Here is a 23,585-nt window from a genome sequence, read left to right as displayed (position 1 = left end):
TCCTCAGCTAACATCATATATGCCATCATGTGCCAACAATGCCCAGATGCTTTGTATATTGGACAGACTTCTAGCTCTGTTAGACAAAGAATTAATGGGCACAAGACAGACATAAAAACACTCCTGATTCACGAACCTATCAGCCAGCACTTAATGGAGTGGTTCATTCTGTTAATGACCTGAAAGTCTGTGTTCTTCTGAAAAGGAACTTTAACAGCTGTTTGGGAAGAGAGGCTGTTGAATTCACTTTTATATTCAAATTTGACACATTAACACGTGGTTTGAACTGGGATGGCAATTATCTAGCTCATTATAAGGACTCTTTTACATACTTTGCTTTATCTAATTCTTTACTTCCCCCTGACCTCCTTCTGCCCCTCTGCTCTCTGATTTGCTCACCTTGATAACAATTTTTCTGATTTGTCAACCTTGATTACTATTTTTAGTTCTCTGTGCCTTAAATATTGAGTCTGTTCTGCTCTGGCTATGGTCTGAAGAAGTGGGTCTGCCCCACGAAAGCTCACCTAATAGATTATTTTGTTAGTCTTTAAAGTGCGACTGGACTGCTTTTTTTGTTTAGATAGTATATAGACTAGCACAGCTATCTCTCTGTTAATATAGTTGAATTTAGTGTGAGATTTTTCTAAAGGTACTAGTGTCTGTCTGAATGTCTACATTTCTTAAAATCTTCTTGGGTTGGAATCTCTGGTTCCATCTATGCTTTACTTCCCTGTATGGTTCTGTTCTGTAAGGCTATGGCTACACTAGAGCAATCTGTCAACAGAAGTCTCTTTCGGAAGATATATTCTGACACAACTTCTGTCAACGGATCACAGCCAGACTGCTAAGCAGATCAAAAAAGCCATCTGCTCTGTTGACACAGAGCAGCTGAACTGCCTGGCTGCTCACTCAACAGAATGGCCAACTGGAAATGCAGCAGACAGGGATGTCAATAGTGCCACATTCTGTTGGTTTACTGTTGACAAAATGCCTGGGGAATGTGGACACTCTGTGGGTTTTGTTAAGAAAACAACAGTTTTTGACAAAACTCTCTTGTGTAGACATAGCCTAAGGGAGACGAAGAATGGTGAGAGCCTTCATTTTATTTATTGGCTCATCTAAAGAAAGAAATGAGTAGAGAAAAAGGAGGCCTAAGACATTGGCACATGGGAGTATTTAATTATGGTTCCAGTCAGAAAAGAGACTCTACTCATCTTAGCTGTGTCTACACGTGCACGCTACTTCGAAGTAGCGGCACTAACTTCGAAATAGCGCCCGTCACGGCTACACGCGTCAGGCGCTATTTCAAAGTTAACTTCGACGTTAGGCGGCGAGACGTCGAAGTCACTAACCTCATGAGGGGATCGGAATAGCACCCTACTTCGACGTTCAACGTCGAAGTAGGGACCGTGTAGACGATCCGCGTCCCGCAACGTCGAAATTGTGGGGTCCTCCATGGCAGCCATGAGCTGGGGGGTTGAGAGACGCTGTCTCTCCAGCCCATGTGGGGCTCTATGGTCACCGTGTGCAGCAGCCCTTAGCCCAGGGCTTCTGGCTGCTGCTGCTGCAGTGGGGGATTCATGCTGCAGGCACGGGGTCTGCAACTCGTTGTCGGATCTGTGTATCTTGTGCTGTTTAGTGCAAGTGTGTCTGGGAGGGGCCCTTTAAGGGAGCGGCTGGCTGTTGAGTCCGCCCTGTGACCCTGTCTGCAGCTGTGCCTGGCACCCTTATTTCGATGTGTGCTACTGTGGCATGTAGACGTTCCCTCGCTGCACCTATTTCGATGTGGTGCTGCGCAACGTCGATGTTGAACATCGACGTTGGCAGCCCTGGAGGACGTGTAGACGTTATTCATCGAAATAGCCTATTTCGATGTTGCCACATCGAAATAGGCTACTTCGATGTAGGCTTCACGTGTAGACGTAGCCCTTGGGTGGTAAATGTGAGTTACAGAAACCAAAAAACTATGACAATAGATATGTTTACATAGGTTATTGTTTCAAACATAACATTAAAGTGATGTCAGACAATATTCAAGAGTGAAGATCCCTGTTGAAATATAGTGCTGTCTTGGTCTGAATTCAGATTTAGATAAAATGAGTACCTCATACCACAGAACAGTTGGGAAATGTTAACTAGACCCCATAGTAATAGTCACTTTACTACTATGAGAGGTACAATTTTAGGACCCAAGGCTCTGAAAATTGGAATCACACTATCATTCCATGTGATCTTGAGCAAAAAAATAAAATCCTGCATCAATTTACCCATCTTTAAAATATGCAATAAATAATAATATTCAGTGACTTCCTTGCAGGGGAATGCAAGGGTTAATTAACTCTTATTCATGTTGAGACCCATACATGAAAGTCACTGTTATTTTTGCATAGATTCTAATGTTAGTTATAGTAAAGGGTCTCTAAATTGAAGTAGCATTCTGGTGGCTTTGCAGCCTGTGTGAACCAGGGATCTCCAACAGAGATTGGGGCTCAAGTGTGAGAGGCAACGTACAATCACAGAATAAAGGGCATGTTCTCTGAAGAGCTTGCAATCTAAACAGAGAAGGCAATGGGCTGGGCAACAGAAGGGCTCTCACAGGTTCAGTGAAGGGCAAAAAAATGATTAAGGGGCTGGAGCACAAGACCTATGAGGATAGGGTGAGGGATTTGGGCTTGTTTACTTTACAGAAGACTTAGAGGTAATTTAATAGCAGCCATCAACTTCCTGAAGGGGAGCTCTAAAGAGGAGGGTGAGAAACTGTTCTCAGTGATGTCAGATGGCAGAACAAGGAGTAATGGTCTGAAATTGAAGAGGGAGAGGTGTAGGTTAGATATTAAGAAAAACTACATCACCAGGAGGGTGGTGAAGCATTGGAATGCGTTGCCTAGAGAGGTGATGGATTCTCCATCCCTCGAGGTTTTTAAGTCCCAGCTTGACAATGTGCTGGCTGGGATGACTGAGTGGGGGTTGATGCTGCTTGTAGCAGGGGGCTGGACTAGATGACCTCCTGAGGTCCTTTCCAGCCCTCTGATTCTGTGATTCTGTGAACATTTTATGGCTACAATAAAAGTTGGAAGATAACAGGTTTACTGAAATGTAAGACATTATATATTTTTTCAAAATGAACTCTTAGCGTTTGTTGTGAAAAGTTTTTGCAAAATTTAGTACATTTAAAATAAAAGGAAATCACCTCTAGTCTGCCCCCTATTTTTAAAAGTGATAGTGATTGTTGTGTGCCTCAAATCTATGCATGTCCAGCCTGAGCCTTAACAGAACTAATCAGAGTGGTGGTCAGAACTTTTGGAAAATTGGCACCAAAACAGCACTTCATTACAGGCTGAACCTCCTAAAACCAGCATTCTCTGGTCTGGCAACCTCCCTAGTGTGACCAGAGGGCCATGGCAGGGCAAGCCAAACTGGCTTCCTTGTAGCTCTTCAGGGAGCCAGGCCCAAGGTGCCAGCATCCCCTAACAGCTGCACAAAGATGGCATGGAGGAGACAGCATCGCCTGGCTTCCTCACAGGTGGCTGGAATGTGGGGAGGAGCCCACTGCAGTGGCAAGCCACATATGCAGGGCCAAGCACTTGTAGCTGGCCAGTGTGGGTGGCCAAGGACCAGAGGGTATTAACTTCCCTCAGTCTGGCAAAATTCCTCCAGAGGTCCCGAGGGTGCTGGACCAGGGAGGTGCAACCTGTTCCTTAAAATTTTGGATCATAAATATCGTTAACAAAATACATATTTTTCACTTTCTTCTCCCAAAAAGCTCTAGTCCAATGTAGATCAGTGGCTTTAACAGCATGCCTCCTTTTTGCCTCCTTTTTCTATTTAAAGCTTTCAAATAATCTCAGATACAGCAAGCCACTGCAAAAGTTGAAACACTAGTGCAGGGGTGACCAAACCTTCTACATTGGGCCTCCTTTTCATCCCTGCAATTAGCTGCCCCCCAACCTGTCTAATAAAATGCAAACCAATGGAAATTTCTGTTAGGTTCGTATCAAAAAAGCAAACAAACAAAAACCTTTCAGCATGTGCCAGTTTATGTGAGTCAGCAACATAAACTGCAATGGTGCAAGGACAATGCACACAATGTGAGAGAGGATGCTTATTATTACACATGGAGGCAAAACATTTTTGAAGAGCTCCCCAGCCCTCCCAGACAGCTATTAAAGCATTAATTCCCCCTAGTCTTTGGCCATCCACACTGTTTAAAGAGCCCTCCCAACTCCAGTAGTCTCAGGTAGTTCATGTGGTTGTTTCAAGACCCCAACCCAGTTTAGGAGGAAAAAACAAAAAACAGCTCCCTGCTCTTTAAAGAGCCCCCCCTCCACCCGTCCCCTTTTCCAGTCGTCCCAGGCAGACTTTTAAAGTAAACAAAAGAGCTAAACAAAACATCAACATAATAGCACTAGAAAGAAAGAAAAAAACCTGGACTCTCTGAGAGGAAGCTGAAACCAGGGGCTGTGCTGATAAAAGCTTACTGCAATTCAGCTGCCTCTGCAAGATGTGTGAGAGAGGGTACCAGACTGAATCTTGAGCCTTGCGCCTAGAACCTGAAGCTGTGCTCAAGAAGGGGGCAGGGAGGCAGCCAGCTGAGCCAAGGGAGGCTGCAGGGAAACAACAGAGGGCCCCTGCAGGAGGGAGAGGAACTGGAAATAAAGTCGGCCCTCTGCTGGCAGGAAGGCAGGCAATGCAGCACACAAGCACAGCACAGCTAAGCGCAGAAGCTACAGGAAGGGAGCAGAGGACCCCCCATGGGTGAGGGGAGCCAATTGTGCTGTGCCCCGCCTTTTGAAATTTCACCTCTCCCCAACGAAGCATTTCCCCCCCACCGGTTTGGGCACCCCTGCTCTAGGGATTGTTGTAAGTGATGTTGCTCCAGTGTGCTAAATAACTGATAAATATAGCTAGTACCAACTGTGTAATTTAATCTGCTCATTAGAAAATTACCTCTTTCCTAGGAAAATGATTACCTGTAATCCACTTGAACACATAATGGGGATCAGTGTTAACAAAGAACAGTGAAACTGGATATTGAAATTGCATCATGCCAGTGCATTAAATATTATCAAGCCAAAATAAAGGCTTGGGTTTAGCTGACCTGGCTTTCAAACGTCATTGCTTTGCTCCTATATCTGATACATCCCTTCAGGGAGCCAGGGCCAGGGTGTCAGCATCCTCTGACAGCTGCACAAAGATGGGGCTGAGGAGACAGCATCCCCTGGCTGCCCCACAGGTGGCTGGGATGAAGAAAGGAACCCACTGTGGTGACAAGCCACATCTGCAGGGCCAAGTACCTGCAGCTGGCCAGTGTGGGTGGCCAAAGACCAGGGGGAATTAAACTCCCCTGATCTGACTTGTGCTCTTAAGATAACTCATGGTCTGTCTGTATAGAAACAATGTTGCATAAGATTGTAAGGGGATTTAAAAGGTGTAAATAACTGTATAATACTAAAAATATGCATATGGAGGGAAAGATGCCCTGTATTTCCCTTTATGGGTTGAAAAATACTGGCAACCTTAATTTAGACAACATGTTGTAGAAGGACTGTGAAGCCTTTCAGGTAGAAAAGTAGTACTCAACACGGTATATCTTAATCATAGTAAGGCTTTTTATACCATCTTGCATGTCCTGCCATAGCATGGAAGGAGCACCTAGAAGGTGGGTGGTTGAAGAACTGATTGCAGAGGATAGATATCAGTCATTAACAGTCAGGTTGGCAGGGGAGAGAATGTGGGTTCTTGCAGGAATCAGTCCTGGGTCAGTTTCTGATCCATATCTTTGTCAATGGTTTAGATAAGCAAACCCTTTGAAGTGTCCGCAGCTACACAGCATTCTGGCAGTTCGAAATTTGACACTTCAAAGTTGCCGTGGGGGAGAATTAGCCTAATGAAGTACTGCATATTTATTGCATCACTTCATTAGTAATCTCCCACCAGCCTGATTACCATGCCCCCTTCGAAGTAGGGGGCAAGTGTAGATATAGCCCATGTGATGGATGCCAAAATAGTTTTTTTTCTCTCATTCTGCTATATTTCCCAGTCTATTGTCTGTTTCATGAAACAGGAAAACTTCTTGGGGGTCAAGTCCCCATCTCTGTTGTGATCAGTCTTCCTCCCAGTTCATTTAACTTGATGGCTTTGTTTACCTTATAAGTAGATGCACTTTTCACAGTTTCTGAGGCTATGTCTAGATTACAGTGATTTGTTGAGAGAAGCTTTTGTTGGAAGATATTTTGCAACAAAACTTCTGTTGACAGATTGTGTCCAGACAGCAAAACAGAGCAAAAGAACTATCCACTCTGTTGACAGACAGTAGCTGGACTGCCTGGCTGCTCTGTCAGCAAAATGGCAAGCCAGAAGCACAGCAGACACAGTTGCCCAGTGTCCTGGAAGTGTCTGTCGACAGAAGGGCCCCTCTGGAACATCCAGACTGGCTTTTTGTCAACACATCTCTGTCAACAGAGGAGTTCTTCCTCATGGAGCATGGGGTACAGCTGTTGACAATAGCCGTGCATTCTGTCGACTTACTGTCGACAGAACGCCCTTGGAAATCTGGACTCTCCATGGGTTTTGTTGACCAAGGGAAACAGACCAAATGCATTCCTGTGCCTAGGAAAGGGTGGTCTTATATGCTGCTTGCAAAACACCTAAATGAAAATATTAAAAAATATGCACCAGAAGTGCAGTTTGATCTCCTACTCCCATGTCTCCCATCTAATGTTCATGGAAAGATGCTCTCAGCAATTAAAGCTTCTGCCAAAATACTTTTGTAGTCATCAAAAGTATACCTTGGGCATGCTTAGTTGCACATAGTTCAACTTTAAGCTGTTGGACAAGTGTATGAGTAAACCAGAAATGGTTATACTCTCCCTGCAGACATTAATGCAATATTTTTTGATACTGGAAAGAAGAGTAAAAGGCATTCAACTCAGACTTGCACAGGATCTTTGTGATGTCAATTCTAAGTTGGTTAATACTTCACATAGAACAGTAAAATAAGCAATGAAGTGGCACAAAGAGCAAATAAAACTGACAACACTGAAAATACACAGTGAAGTAAAACATCAAGTGCTTGGCTGTTACAGCTATTTTAAATGAGTGTTTCTGTTAAACCTATCCAAAAGGAGTGTTCCTGTGTTCCAACACACAGCTACGACATTTCAGTCATCTGTTGAAGGGATGCACCAAGTGAGGGGTGCAAAATTTTGTAAGAGGGTAGAGTGTGATCAGCCTCCCCTCCCAACCGTGGCTTCCGCTGCCTCTCTTGTGGCCTACACTGGCTGCCCCAGCCTTCCACCCACAGCCTCCATTACCTCCCTTCCCTCCCCTAAGGTCTTCACTGCCACTGTTGCCAAGGGAGTGCAGTGACCAAGAGGAATGGCATCCTGGCCACCACAGCACCCTTTGGGCCAATCAGAAAGTTTGGAGACATCGCTGGGAGGCCATGCATCAGGCAACAGGGGCAGCTGGCAAGCTCCTGGCTTGGTAAGGTGGCCAGTCTGGTTACCACAGCTTGCTGGCACCCAGGACACCCCCACCTCCCAAAATGCCAGTGTAGAGGTGTGGGGGAAGCTGGGAATGGCACAGTCTGGGATCACCACCTACCTGCATATGGCACAGCCCACTGTCACCACCTGCCTACTTTACAGCAGCACCAACGTACATGGCCAGTAGAGGAGCAACAGCAACACTGATGAGGTGATGGTGATGCAGGTGAGCCCCTGGAGTCCCCCTGCCAGCCTCCCGCCCCGAGCATCCCTGTCCCCACTTTGAGTTACTCCCATGTACCCCTTCCCCTTTGGGGCACCCCTTGAGTCCGCCACGTGCCCTCCTGGCATCTTCTCACTGAGCATCCCTCCCCCTTCCAGGTGCTCCCCCTGCATGCTTTCCTATGGTCCTCCTTTAGGTTGGGCAAGCCATGTTAATTGCAGGGATGAAAAGTGGGGCCCAACATAAAAAGTTTGCTCACCCCTGGTCTAACCTGTGGGTTTGTCTTTTACAGACAGCACAGACAGTGCTACTTGTGGTTGCTGTGTTCCTGGTATCCTGGTTGCCACACCACATCATTACTATGTGGGCAGAGTTTGGTCAGTTTCCCCTAAACAACATCTCCTTCACTTTTCGCATCATCTCTCACTGCTTAGCTTATGGGAACTCTTGCATTAACCCATTCATCTATGCTTTCCTCTCGGAGAACTTCCGCAAGGCCTGCCGGCAAGTTTTCACCTGCAAGCTCCTGCTGCAGCCAGCTCCTACTGAGAAGCTTGTGAGAATACGGATGGAGAACTTTTCTACCACCCACTCAACAACTAACGTGTGACTTGTGCATAAAAAATGAAAACACATTTCAGTGGGATCTACTGGAAAACTAGAGAAGATTGGAGGGAGGGGAGAATCCACTTGTATAGCTATGATTCTAGAGCAGGGTGCTTTAAGGGTAACATTCATCATGCCAATGGAACAGTGAGCTGTCACTAAATGCAGCCATTAGCACACTTCACACAGGCACAGCTTATCCATTCGTGGTCGGTTAACTACCAGGTTCTATACATAAGTGGTACTCAGACGCACCTCATAAGCTCCATATGTTCCAATTCACACAAAGAGGCTGATGCCTAAGTTGAGATGGAGAGTGATTTTTTTTCCTGTGGGAAAATAATCCAGTTTTTTATTCTGCAAAGTGTAATCAAACTGAAGGGGCAGAACACAAACTGGGATGTGGTTTATCAGTGACAGAATATTTGGAGAGATTGCTTGAAGTAGTTAGAAAAATGCCATGTTGTAAAATCTCTAATTCTACTGTTGCATCTTAAATGATATCTGGATGTTAATGTTTCTACTGTATGTGAGCTGGATTTATTTTTAATTAATTTGATGTGACTGGGTCTCCCTTCTTCATGACAGGTTTTTCATAGCCCTCTTTGACAGAGTAAAAGGTCAAGTGCATTCATTTAACTGACCAGTCACAATTTCTCTGAGGTCTGAGCATTTGTATTTGTTATTTCCTTATTACCCTGTAAATTTTCTGCTTTGACTATTAGAACCAGTTATATTCAGGAAATCATTGTCTGTAATGTTGGTCTGTTTTGCACCAGCAAGTAGTTAACAGCAAGATTTAAAACTAAAACTCCTGATAGTATACTTGTTAAGTATTCTGTCTCTTTCTGTTCAAAAGTATTGTTTACACAGGGTTGTTTTTAGACACAGGGTGAGCATACCTTGCCCAAGCCTTTTCAGATAGTTACGTTCATAAAGGTCCACATATATTGATGCTATTGATTTCATCAACTATACTGTAGCAACATTCATTTTGAGGCCTTTGAACTGAGCATTATAGCTGTGTAAAGCTGGTGTTTGTAAATATACAGAATGCCACAGTAGTTTATTTTTTACACTGTATGGCTGAAAATTCAATTTAGTCACTTATGTATTTGAAATCTTTGCATTAAACTTTATGTTCTGAAATTCAGATTGATCCAAGATGAAATGACCAAAGACAAGTGTATGCTGGTCCAGGAACTTGCAGTGTTGCATGAAAAGGATTTTAACAACCACCTTTATTAAGGTTTTGTATGCATTTCTTCAGATGGATTACCGATTAACCTATGCACAAAACAGGTTGCTTATACCCATGTACATTGTTGTAATCTTTTATAATCACCTACAGCATATACTAAATATTTGTAACATGGTTATAGTACTCGTCAACCACTTAACTCTTTACTGTTTATTCAATGTGAGCAAAACATCCTTTGTAAATTTACTGGGATCTTAAGGCCCCACCAAAAAAACTAAGGCTCTCTTTACTTTCCCTCATCAAAACCTGATGGCAAAATCATCTTTTCTAATCCATGTAGTGAATATGTTACTATACTATCTTTACTATATTTCTTCTCTCACTTCCCTTGAAGAACTACGCTATGAAGCAAACATATACATTGAGGAATACAGAGAATTATGTAGTTGTTCCAGCACAGAACTGCAAGTCAGAGTCAAAACTCATGTAACAGACTCAGAATAGCTCAATTTCCCCTTTAATATGGGGGTGACATCTGCCTACTTAGGGACTGGTGGGCTTACACTGTTCAACTTCAAGGTCCTTAGATAATAAACAAGAAGCACTATACACAGCTAAGATTAGCAAGGAAGAGAGGATCAAAAATGATAAAATATGAGTAAGAGCAAATGAGAAACAATCAAATGAAAAAAGAGTCTAACATCAGGAAATAGCAGACAGCTAAACAGTGACAATTTTTTAAAGGCTTATACAAAATGCTGCAAGTCTAATAAGATGGGCAAACTAGAGTGCCACATATTAAAGGATATAATTGATATTATAAGCAACACAGGAACTTACCAATGTGACACAGTCATACTAGAGTACAAAATATATTGGAATAACAGAACAGGCTGTGCTGGTGCGGGAGTTGAACTATACATGTGTCAAAGTTAGACTCAAGACTCACAATTTGTCAGACCACTCTGTTTATTAGCAAAGCTGCTCTGCTAGTACATTTAGAAAAGTGAGCCCCCTCCCAGGGCTCAGGTCTCTTAATTTATACAGATCAAGAAGACAAGTTAATAGACAAAGGAAAAAAAGAAAAAAAACAGACACCCACCCACCCCATATAGTCCTTGAGACCAGTCACGTACCTTCATTTCCATATCACCCTCAGCAATCCCCTGCCAATGACTCCTTAGTTACCTTAATTAATCGCCATTTAGCACTTAATGCTCTGGTTCCTGCTTTTCCAGGCACACCTGGCTCTGTTTAAATCAGCATAACCTCCCCTTCTTGAGCTTAGAAGCAACATTGTATCAGTGTGATTTAATTTCTTTTTACAATGTAACTCTTTTATGTACAATGTCACATCTTATACTTCCACAATCCCTCCTTTTGGTCAAGCTACGCCTATGACCAACAATTACCGGGTTCCATGCATTAACCGTTCTTTTTCATTCCTCTCATCGGTGATATTTAAAACCATCAGATTGGCACTCTGGTTAGGGGTAACCTGCTGGATGGTGTGCCTTGCACAGCTTTGGATACAATAAGAGATTAATTGGAAACATACAAAAATCATTAAAATTCCAAATAAGATAGTCAGAATTCCTTGAAACAACCAGTTTCCTAGGCTAGAGAAATTAAATAAACCACTTAGCCATTTCCACAAGGAACTTGGCTCTTCGTGGGGAAGGTATGCAATTTGCTCCAAGTGGCTAGCGCGATTTATTACATCATTAGTATTATCAGGTATATATACACAGCATTCTGTTCCAATGAGAGCGCAGGTCCCTCCCTTTGCTGCCAGTATTATATCTAATGCCTGATGGTTTTGGAGTGCCACCTGTTGGACCACTCCTGCTTCTTTGGCCAGAGCCTTTAAACTTTCTCCGGTTTCATTTGCCATGATTTCAACTACTGCTTGTAATCTTAAAAGCCTTTTTGCATGGTGTATTTCTCCCCCCAGCTGGGACAAAGGAAATACCAACAGCCTCTTCCCAAGTCAAAGGGCTTATGTTATCCACATACCATTTGGCATCTGACAAATCCCTTCTTTTTCACCCAAAATTACGGAGGCGATTTTGTGGGAGGGATTGAAGCACATAGAATTGCGGGAAAAGCTGAGCAGGATAACAAATACCTGACCAGTTAGCGGGTAACATGGTATAAGCATTTCTCCCACAGACCCAATGATGTCCTATTAAAGCTGGGAAGGGTTGGCTGCACCCTTTTCACATATAGGTATCTACGAAAGAGGAATAATATCCCCCAAAGGGCACAGGATGACCTTCCTTGGGGAAAGAAGTAACATTTGCATGACATTGGAAGATTGTGTTGTGTTTTTCAGGGAGGCTATAGGGCGAGCAAGAGATTGATTTTCCGGTCTGATCCCAGGTCGAGAAAAAATTCATATCCCCGTACCCAGTTCGCCATTCTCCAATCTTATTTGAATAGTCCCATACACCATGGGACACAATATATTGGAGACAGCTGCTCCTCCCTAAATTCAGCCCTGTCCCATTACACACCCAGCACCAGTGGCCCTTTCCCTCCACCACACTTAAAATTTAGGAACATTTGTTCTCATCAATCCCCAAGTGTCATTTCTTTTCCACATCTTTTCAAGTGGATAAGGTCCTCCAGTGAGCTCTGAGGAATTCAGAGGAATTGCCATGATGGGGACGCTAGCTCGTGAGTGAGCTGGGATGTGGCTGCAGACCCAGCAATTAGAGATATTGAGAGTCTGGGCTATCCACACTTGTTGCTGAATAAAAGAATTGTCATTGTCACTTCGGACTCCCCAGACCTTAAGAAACCAGTAGCTGAGGATTAGGCTCCAGCAGGGACACATGTTGAAGGCAGGACCCTTTCTGGTTCTGACAACCTCTCTCGAGGGAACCGCAGTCACAGTTTTATGTCCACCAGGCAGCAGGCGCTAGGCTCACTACTGCTTCTTTTTGGGTCCTGCTGTCTGCTTACTGTCTGCTTCTGGCAACCCTTACGGGGGCGCAGGTTGTAAGGTATTGCAGGCTGCTCCTCTACGTCTTTTTCTGGAGCCAAAATTGGCTCTGCGTGGTTCTGCGGTGGTGCTTAGTCCACTGGGGATGGCGCTTTCTTACACTGTGAAGCGTGTATCCATGCTGCGATGCCGGATAGCTTTACAGCTGTCTGGGTAATGAGCAATACCTGGTATGGACCCTTCCACCGGGGTTCCAAGACGTGCTTTCGAAGGTGGTGTCACACGTAGACCCAATCACCTGGCTCAAGGGTGCGACAGGCATCAGGTGGGTTTCGTTGGCCAGGCTGCTCATACCTGTGAATGGATGTGACTCACAGCTTGCATTAATCCCTTGCAATACTGAAGGAGTGTGCTGTGAGTCAGGTTTAGGTCTGGGACTGGGGTAATGGTAGCCATTGTTCGCATAGGGCGTCCCATAATGATTTCAAATGGACTTAATTTGTGCCTTTGAGATGGGGATGATCGAATTTCCATAAGGGCCAGTGGTAAAGCTGCTGGCCAGTTTAACCCTGTAGAGTCACAAATTTTTGCAAGCTTATTTTTTAGCATACCGTTTCGCCTTTCAACTGCACCTGCACTCTGTGGATGGTAGGGACAGTGCAATAGGTGAGTGACATGTAATACCCGGTCCAGATGCTGAACAATTTTTCCAGTAAAATGTGTTCCCCGGTCACTAGACAGAGAAGCAGGAATTCCCTTGGTAGGGATAATATGGTTTAACAAGCATTTGGCAACAGACAATGAATCAGCTTTGCGGCAGGGAAAAGCTTCAATCCAACCCGAAAACAGATATACCATAACTAAAATGAATTCATATTTCTGACACTTAGATATTTGAACAAAGTCAAGTTGCCAGTGTAAGAAAGGTGCTTGAGGCAGACCTCGAAGCCCTTGTGTTACTCTTACAGACTTGCCTACATTGTAGCTTTGGCAAGTAGTACAGGCAGCACAGTGGCAGGTTGCAAAAGAGCTGAAATGGGGACCCACCATCCTGCCTTAGTCATAGCAGAGACCATCCCCTCCTTTCTGACATGAGAAACACCGTGTAGCAGGGCGGCCAGAGATGGGTAGAGTGAAAGAGGGGCTACGAGGGCACCAGTAGGCGAGCACCAAAGGGAATTGGGATGTAGAGAGCAACCTGGGCACTCCAGGAGTCTTTCTCTGCTTCTGGGGCAGAGTCCTGGAGCTGGGCGAGATCAGAAAGGGACGGTGGTAATACGGAGGCAGAGAGGGAACCAAGAAACACGTCTAGCGAAGGTTCCATAGTGGCAGCATGTTTTGCAGCAACATCAGCAAGTGCATTTCCTTTAGCCACCTCAGTGTCTGCAGCTGAGTGGCCAGTACACTTAACAATGGCTAAAGCAGATGGGAGTAAAACTGCATACAGGAAAGCAGCAATGTAGGGGCCATTCTTGATAGGGGTACCAGCAGAGGTAAGGAAACCTTGAGCCTGCCAGAGGGTGCCAAAGTCATGTACAACCCCAAAAGCATATCGAGAGTCAGTGTAAATGGTGGCAGAGCAAGCACGGGTTAGGGCAACCAGTTCAGCTACCTGGGCTGAGGTTACAGAAGGTAAAGGCGCAGCTTCTGTAGTTTCAGAGAGGGATACCACAGCATAGCCTGCAAGGAGGCGACCTTGGTCATTCCTAAAACAGGAACCATCAGTGAACAACACAAGGTCGGAGTTAAGGAGAGGTACATCTGAAAGGTCGGGGCGCAGGACAGTGACAACAGAGACAGTTGCAAGGCAGTCGTGGGGTTCACCATCATTAGGCAAGGGGAGGAGGGTAGCAGGGTTTAACCGAGAACAGCGCTTTATAGTGATATGTGAGGCTGAAAGCAGTAAAAGTTCGTACCTAGTGAGGTGGGCAGAGGAGAGGTGAGCAGGGTTGCGTTGCAGAAGGAGAGTTTCTACAGAATGGGGAACCATGAGAGTGAGAGGAGAACGGAGGACAAGGGACTCAGACATCTTGACCAGGCGCGCTGAAGCAGCTACAGCGTGTAGGCAGGGGGGTAAACCCTGGGCAACAGGATCCAAGGTCGCAGAGGAATAAGCTACTGGGTGATTTCTGTCACCGTACTCTTGGGTAAGAACCCCGAGTGCACAAGCAGATTGTTCATGATAGAAAAGGGTGAAAGGCTTGCAATAGTCAGGTAACCCTAAGGCAGGGGCAGAAGCTAAACTATGTATAAGAGAAACAAAAGCAGCATCTGCTTCTGGGGGCCACGGCATGGGATCAGGCACAGAGGATCGAGTGAGTTCCTGGAGCGGTTTAGCAAGAGAAGCATACTGGGGAATCCATTGCCTGCAAAAACCTGTCATGCCTAAGAATTTTCTGACCTGGCGTGGAGAGCGAGGTTGGGGAAAACTAAGGATGGCTTGAACACGGGTTGGAGAAAGTGTATGGGAGCCCTGGGAGAGAAGAAAGCCAAGGTATGTGAGAGAGGTTTGACAGAGCTGCAATTTAGAGAGGGAAGCCTTATGACCCTTGTTTGCTAAGGCAGTAAGGAGTATCAATGAATCAGTTTCTGAGGCAGACAATGAAGGGGAACAGAGGAGTAAGTCATCTACATATTGGATCAGTGTAGATCCCGATGGGAAAACCAGGTCAGCAAGATCCCTGGCTAGGGCTTGAGAGAAGTAAGATGGGCTCTCTGTATACCCCTGGTGAAGCGTAGTCCATGTGTATTGCTGACCCTTATAAGAAAAGGCAAAAAGATACTGGGACTCAGTGTGAACTGGGACAGAGAAGAAAGCAGAGCACAAATCCACAACAGTAAAATGGGTTGCATCTGGCGGAATAGAAACCAATATTGTTGCGGGGTTAGGGACTACTGGAAAAGTAGGTATGACAATACAGTTAATGGCTCGAAGATCCTGAACAAACCGCCACGATTTACCATCAGCCTTTCGAACTGGGAGGATAGGGGTGTTGCAGGGGCTGGAACACGGAACAATAATTCCTTGTTCTTTCAATGCGGTTATAACTGGAGCAATACCAGCCTCTGCTTCAGGATTTAAAGGGTACTGAGACAGGCGAGGCAGAGGTTTGGAATTGTCTACAGTAATTTGAACTGGGTCAGTATTTAATCAGCCCACTTCAGATGGGTGTGATGGCCATAGAGAGGATGGAACCTGAGAAATTAGGCGTTCAAAGGATGGAACTAAGGGGCAACAAGGAACCGGCGTGGAAAGGGAAGTTTCAGACAGCAGGGAGGCTGCAGAATCACACAGGGAAGACTGAGGGATTTGTAGATAGACACCATCTGGGGAACAGTAAATAGTACAGCCAAGTTTACATAGCAAATCCCGACCCAGAAGGTTTATAGGAGTGGAATCAGAGAGAAGGAATGCATGGTCCTCAGAGATGGGGCCAACCTGAACCGATAAAGGTTTTGAGAGGGGGAGGGAGGTAGGGATTCCCGTAACGCCCACAGCAGACACAGTTTTTCCAGATCGGGGAATTGCAGGTAGGTCAGTGGTGCGGACTGTAGAAAGAGAAGCTCCAGTATCAACAAGGAAAGGGAGAGAGAGATCATTAATAGTCAGGACACATTCCCCAGTAGGGGATAGAGGTAATAAGGGAGCTAAAACTTCCTGAGGTTCCCCAGCATCCCGTCATTGTTGTGGTGCAAAGTAGGGTTGGGGATTAGCTGGCGGGGCCAACAGAGAGTTTAGCTGATTTCCTGCATGGTTACTAGGTCGGCTTGGACACTCTTTCTTCCAGTGTCCAGGCTGCTTACAGTAATTACAAACCCCTGAAAATCCAACACCACACCCCGCCCCCGTGACCACGTCCCCGTCCCCGGTGCTGTCTGCTTTGCCCTGAGTAGTGTTGCATTTGCAGAGCCATTAACTTTAGGGAGGACTGTTCCTCCTTTCCCTTTAAAGTGCGGTAGCAATGCTCTGCTACTGCCTGCAACTTGTCCATGGTCTCAGTCTCCCACCCGACACTTGTTCGCCTTAACATACTGCCTGTAGCAAGGAGAAGACCATCAACAAATGTATGTGCCAAGGCCCCCTCTCCATTTACATCAGGCTGTTGTATTCCTGAATGTTGTACGAAAATATCAGTTAGCCGGGACCGATAGTCTCCTGGGCTCTCTCCTTGCCCTTGTTTACAACAACGTATGGCTGTCCAGTTTGGTTTAGGAGACCACACTTTGGGAATGGCTTCATGCAGGTGGTTTCAAAGGGCCCTACACCTGTCTCTATATGCAGAATCTGGGCCAGTACTTTTCATGGTTGAATGGCGTGCCTCAGCTGGCCAGTCTGCAGCAGTCAACCATTTTTCATACTGACTGGTAGAGGCTAACAGTTTACACAGTTGGAGGAGGTCTGTCTCAGAGGGTTCATAGGTTTCACAGATTAACAGAAACTCCTCAGCAAATTTGATAGGATTTTCCTGTGGCTTGGGAAAACCTCTAACTATAGACAATAGTTCCGTACAGGTCCAGGGATTATAATTCCATATGGGCTCACTTCCTTCCACCTTAAGGACTCGTAAGGGTGCCACAACATTTTTATCAGAATCCTTTTTCAACCTCCCATCAGATTCTCTTTTCCAGGTAGCGAGATCAAGAGAATTTTTGCAGTCTGCTTTGGGTTGTCTTTTCATAATATTTTGCAGGGCTGCGAGGCCAATGAGGGTATTTTCCTCATTCTCATCATTGCTCTCATCATCTGTAATTACTGAAGGCTTGTCTTTCCCTTTTTTCTTACTCGAGCAGGAGTATGGTGGGGGTCAGGTTTGATCCGGATCATTACACAGGACTGGGTAAAGGGGAGCGCTCGGACTGGTGGTGGGAGAGACTGCATTCAATTGGGCTTTTAATTTATCATTAGAATTTCTAAGAGAGGTGAGTTTTGATTCAGTCCACCTATGATTTACCTCTTCCCACCACTGCATGAAGCAGTCTACCTCTCCTTTTGCCAATTTAGTTTTGGGGAGGGCGAGTTTGTCTTTTAAGGCATTCACTCGGTCCTTGTCCCAAGAACCTAACAGTGGCCACTGCAATTTGGGGTTCTCCAGGGTCAGTTTAGACCATTTCTCAAGAAACCTACAAGAGTCCGGACCCCTCCTAAAATACATAAAATGAGCCGGAGTTCCCTTAGGGAACTGTTCTACCTTAGACTTCTGATTACCCATCCAGGAGGACTTCACACAGCACTCACACAAGAAGGAAATTCGGGCTTGTCAGAGCAGTACCCGGTGCAACACACAGAAAGGAGCCCACAGGCTACTGCCTCAGTTGCCCTTGCTTTCACACCAGGGGTTATACCCAAGTTGTGGTGTGGCTGCAATTGTGCAGATTTCACTTATTCAGACCGCGCGGATGGGAACCCCTTGGTCGGCCAGTCCCCGGACGGAGATGGCACCCAGACTCAAACACACCACAGGGAGGACGGATAGATACAGAGACAGGACAGTCCTCAGACTGGTCAAAACCCAGAAAGAATAATTACCTGATCAGAATCAGATTCCAGAAGTTAGATCCCGGGACCCCTACCAGAACAGAGTGGGAACCAACAGGTTCGATGGCGTAGACTGCGCTGCGGTTATGCACCTTTCCGTCTCGTGGAGGACCGCTCAGACTAAATGTCCAGGTGCCAGCTGCCACGGTCGTCCTGCAAGGCAGTCAGGGATCACACAGTCTCAGCGAAGACGCTTGCCATCTCGGTGGAACCTCCAAATTGTCAAAGTTAGACTCAAGACTCACAATTTGTCAGACCACTCTGTTTATTAGCAAAGCTGCTCTGCTAATACATTTAGAAAAGTGAGCCCCCTCCCAGGGCTCAGGGCTCTTAATTTATACAGATCAAGAAGACAAGTTAATAGACAAAGGAAAAAAAGAAAAAAAACAGACACCCACCCACCCCATATAGTCCTTGAGACCAGTCACGTACCTTCATTTCCATATCACCCTCAGCAATCCCCTGCCAATGACTCCTTAGTTACCTTAATTAATCGCCATTTAGCACTTAATGCTCTGGTTCCTGCTTTTCCAGGCACACCTGGCTCTGTTTAAATCAGCATGACCTCCCCTTCTTGAGCTTAGAAGCGACATTGTATCAGTGTGATTTAATTTCTTTTTACAATGTAACTCTTTTATGTACAACGTCACATCTTATACTTCCACACATGAAAGAAAATGTCGATTATATGAAGTAAAAATCTTAATGAACCAAAATATTCCACAGAATCTCTATAGATAGTAATTCCATGCTCTAGTGTTAAGAATACATCAGCAGAGATATGTTATTGACCACCTCACCAGGATAGTGATACTGACTATGAAATGTTAAGGGATATTAGAGGGGCTGTCAAAACAAACAACTCAATAATAATGGGAGATTTCAACATTTCAGCTGTCCCCATATTGACTGGGTACATATCACCTCAGGTCACAATGCAGAGAGAAAATTTCTTGACACCTTAAATGACTGCTTCTTTGAGAAGCTAGTTCTGGAACCCATAATGGGAAAGGCAATTTTTGATTTAGTCCTAAGTGGAGCACAGGATCTGATACAAGAGGTAAATATAACTGGACTGCTTGGAAACAGTGACCACAATGTAATTAAATTTAAAATCCTGGTGGTGTGGAAAAAACCTCAGCAGCCCAAAACTGTGATATTTAATTTTCAAACGGAGAACTACTCAAAAATGAGGTTAAACAGAAGTCAAAAGGTACAGTTCTAAAAGTAAAATCCTTGCAAGCTGCATGGAAATTTTTCAAAGACAACATAATCTTAGAACACCAGGACTGGAAGGGACCTTGGGAGGTCATCGAGTCCAGCCCCCTACCCTCATGGCAGGACCAACTACTATATAGACCATCCCTGATAGACATTTACTTAACGTGTTCTTGTATATCTCCAGAGATGGAGATTCCACAACTTCCCTTGGCAATTTATTCCAGTGTTTGACCACCCTGACAGTTAGGAACTTTTTCCTAATGTCCAACCTAAACCAATCTTGCTGCTGTTTAAGCCCATTGCTTCTTGTTCTATCCTCAGAGGCCAAGAAGAACAAGTTTTCTCGCTCCTTCTTATGACACCCTTTTAGATATAGGAAAACCGCTATCATGTCACCCCTCAATCTTCTCCTTTCCAAACTAAATAAGCCCAATTCTTTCAGGCTTCCCTCATAGGTCATATTCTTTAGACCTTTGATCATTCTTGTTGCTGTTTTCTGGACCCTTTCCAATTTCTCCACATCTTTCTTGAACTGTGGTGCCCAGAACTGGGCACAATACTCCAGCTGAGGCCTAACCAGCACAGAGTAGAGCAGAAGAATGACTTCTTGTGTCTTGCTCACAACACACCTGTTAATGCATCCCAGAATCATGTTTGCTTTTTTTGCAACAGCATTACACTGTTGACTCATATTTAGCCTGTGGTCAACTATAACCTCTAGATCCCTTTCTGCTATACCCCTTCCTAGACAGTCGCTTCCCATTCTGTAGCCGTGTCTACACGTGCACGTTACTTCGAAGTAGAGGCACTAACTTCGAAATAGCGCCCGTCACAGCTACACTTGTCGGGCGCTATTTCGAAGTTAACTTCGACGTTAGGCGGCAAGACGTCAAAGCTGCTATCCTCATCAGGAGATAGGAATAGCGCCCTACTTCGACGTTCAACGTCGAAATAGGGACCGTGTAGTCGTTGCGCGTCCCGCAATGTCGAAATTGCGGGGTCCTCCATGGCGGCCATCAGCTGAGGGGTTGAGAGACGCTCTCTCCAGTCCCTCAGTTCAATGGTGGCCGCGTGGAGCGGCCCCTTAAAGGTCCCCTCCCCCTCCCTTCCTGTGCAGGAAGCTGAGGGAGCATGCAGGTGGCAGCCTAGACACGCGGCCAGCCTGCACGTCCCTCAGCCACCCAGAACAGGGCCAGCACCTGCCATGGCTGCCCGGCAGCCCCCCCCAGTGCCCCCAGGGGAGCCAGAGCAGACAGGCCAGCCAGCCCGGCAGCCAGGCTGGGAAGCGGCAGCGGGGCCCCTCCTGGACGGAGGCCGAGCTGCAGGACCTGCTGGGGCTCTGGAGTGAGGAGGAGGTGCTCCAGGTAATGGGGAGCAAGAGGCGGAACACGGATGCATTCGCTCGGCTAAGGACAGCAAGGCCATGTCCCTCACAGCAGTGCATCACCCCCTGCCCCCCGCCACCCCGCACGACAGTGCCATGGCCCATCTCCGGGGCAGGGGGGAGCGGAACCTCGAGGGTCCCCCAGGAGAAGGGGGTGGGACACCCCGCAGCAGCAGCATGTGATGGAGTGGGGGGAGTGCAAAAGGGAGACTCAGGCTAGATATGAGCAACAAGTTGAATAGCTCCCAGGGGCAAAGGATGATCCTGGGGCTACAGCTGGCAGGTGACATCTCTGCCCTGAACAAAGAGGAGGGAGGAGCCGAGCTGGCTTTGAATTGGGGCGGGGGCTGCAGGTAGAGGCTAGGGGAAGGGAGAGCTGGAAGGCAGCCAGCCTGAGAAGGGGGAAAGCCACACCCCAGAGGGGCACACCTTGGGGTCTTCTCCCCAGGACGGGTTGGAAGGACTGTCTCTGACTGCTGTGCGGTCACTCCCGAGAGAAACCGGGCATCTGTGGCCTAAGAAACCTCCCCTGTCAGACCCTGCTGAGTGAAGTGAGAGTCACTCCCACTAGGGGACGGGGTGCAGCGCAGGGGGACCCCTGAACCCCATCCATCCCAGTACATCTCCTGGGGACAGGGATGGGGAACCTGCAGCACAGGGGTGGGGGGACAAGGGTCACGGCTCGGGGCCCACACTAACGCCTGTCTCCATTCTTCTTCCCCCCTTCCTCCTGTGTTCTGCAGCTGCACCATCGGAAGGACCGGAAGAGAGCGCCGGCGAGGCATCAGTGGTCCCGGAATCCCCTCCGGGCCCATCGCTCCAGGCAAGCCCCTCGGCGGAGGACCGACCGGCCCCACGGTGGGCTAGACGGCAGACCCCGCAACAGCACCCGACGGCGACGGACCCCCAGCTGCTGGCCATCCATTGTCGGTAGCTGGAGGTCGCGGAGCAGCGCCTGCGGGTGGACCAACGCCACCTGCACCTGCAGGAGCGGGCGCTGGCCTGGCGCCAAGAGGCATGAGGGGCCTACATGGAGACATTCAACCATCTTGTGGACTACCTGGCCCCCCATGCCGCGCCGGCCACCACAGCGCCCACCCTGCCTGCTCCACCCGCTGCACCACCTGCTGCTCCGCATGTTGCCATCCCGTCCGCCGTCGCCCTGCCACCCACCACCAAGGGCCGGACCGCCGAGGGACACCTGGAGCCAGCTGAGACTCGCCGGTCATATCTTCCGGTCCGCCCGGCCCCCAGCCAGCCCCAGACAGGGCTGTGGCCAAGGCGGGGCTCCCGGCCGCCCACCCCCAGTGCTGGACTTCAGGGGCGTGGGGCCTGGGACGTGGTCCCCCCCCTTGTATATAGTTATATATGTCCGAGAAGAGGATTGTTTTATTGACCAATTTCATTTATATTTGTCCCCCCCCTTTGCCCCATCCCCCCCATGTAAATAGTTCTCCCCTTCCTTATCATCCCTGGTTTTCTTTTTATTGACCAACGTCTCCGTGATGTGCAATCCCTTTTATTGTTGTTTTATTTGTACAGAATACTTTTGTTAGAAGAGGTCTTGTGTATAGTTTGTTCTTGTTTTAATTATAGTTAAAAAAAAAGTTCTAAAAGAAAAACCAGTTTAAGTTCAGCCACAAGTGCGTGCTGTCATTTGTCCAGGAAAAGTTAGCGGGGGGGTGCGGTTGGGTGCTTCATGGTGTGGGCATAGGGGAAGAGAGTGTTGTGGAGGAAGGGGTGGGCAGTGGGGGGCCTGGCAGAGTTCACCCCGCAGCCTCATCATCGAAGTGGGCCCGCAGGGCCTCCCGGACCCGGGTCCCTTCGGGGTCCACCTGCCGACTGGGGGCAGCGGGTGGCTGCAGGTTGGCCCTGCCGGCCTCCACAGCCCAGCCCTGATAAAAGGTCTCCCCCTTGCTCTCCACCAAATTGTGCAGGGCGCAGCAGGCACCCACAATCTGGGGGATGTTGTTGGGGCCCGCATCCAGGCGGGTGAGGAGACATCTCCAGCGCCCTTTCAGGCAGCCAAATGAGGGCTCCACCACCTGGCGCGCGTGGTTCAGGCGCTGGTTGAAGCGCTCCTGGCTGGCGGAGAGATGGCCTGTGTACGGGTGCATGAGCCAGGGCCGGAGTGGGGACGCTGCATCTGCGATGATGCAGAGGGACATGGTGGTGTCCCCCAAAGGGATCTCCCGCTGGGGGATGTAGGTCCCCGCCTCCAGCCAGCGGCACAGGCCCCAGTTCCAGAAAACCCGGGCATCATGGGTGCTGCCAGGCCAGCCCACATAAATGTCCTGGAAACGGCCCCGGCTGTCCACCAAGGCCTGGAGGACCACAGAATGGTAGCCCTTGCGATTGATGTAGTGTCCTCCACTGTGATGCGGGGCGCGGATGGGGATGTGAGTCCCATCCAGAGCCCCGAAGCAATTGGGGAAGCCCAGCGTGGCAAAAGCTGCGATGGTGGCATCTGGGTCCCCCAGCCTCACGAGCCTGTGCAGGAGCATGGCGTTGATGGCACGCACAACCTGCAGGGAAAGCACATGGGAGAGCACCAATGAGGGGTGAGCAGGGTGTTCGTGGCCCTGGCCTCCCCCACCCTCCCCCACCCTGCCCTGCCCTGGCCTCCCCCGCCCTGCCCTGCCCTGCCCTCCCCCGCCCAGGCCCCCCTCCCCTGCCCTGCCCTCCCCCCGTGGGTCCTCTTACCTCCATGAGAACAGCCCCGACAGTGGCCTTGCCGACACCAAACTGCTGTCCCACGGATCGGTAGCTGTCTGGAGTGGCCAGCTTCCAGACAGCGATGCCGAACCGTTTCTCCACAGGGAGGGCACGCCACATGGCAGTGTCCTGATGCCTGAGTGCGGGGGTGAGCCACTGGCACAGCTCCATAAATGTCTGCTGGCTCATCCTGAAGTTCCTGAGCCAGCGGTCGTCGTCCCACTCCTCAAGCACCAGCCGCTCCCACCAGTCGGTGCTGGTGGGG

The 23,585-nt window shown here is 47.7% G+C and overlaps 1 protein-coding gene across 1 annotated transcript in view; it reads left to right on the top strand.

Moving 5' to 3' along the window:
• The window catches only part of LOC142020844 (galanin receptor type 1-like), a 61,990-nt gene extending 53,670 nt beyond the window's left edge, over nt 1–8,320 (top strand). The window contains exon 3 of the mRNA XM_075009074.1: nt 8,003–8,320. Within this exon, the coding sequence (XP_074865175.1) occupies nt 8,003–8,320 (318 nt within the window). The remainder of the gene's footprint in view (nt 1–8,002) is intronic.
• Nucleotides 8,321–23,585: the final 15,265 nt, after the last annotated feature.

The sequence above is a fragment of the Carettochelys insculpta genome, chromosome 14 (genome assembly GCF_033958435.1).
Source record: "Carettochelys insculpta isolate YL-2023 chromosome 14, ASM3395843v1, whole genome shotgun sequence".
NCBI lineage: Eukaryota > Metazoa > Chordata > Testudines > Carettochelyidae > Carettochelys > Carettochelys insculpta.
Note: the sequence above shows the minus strand (reverse complement) of the source record. Positions and strands in the feature narration are given on the sequence as shown.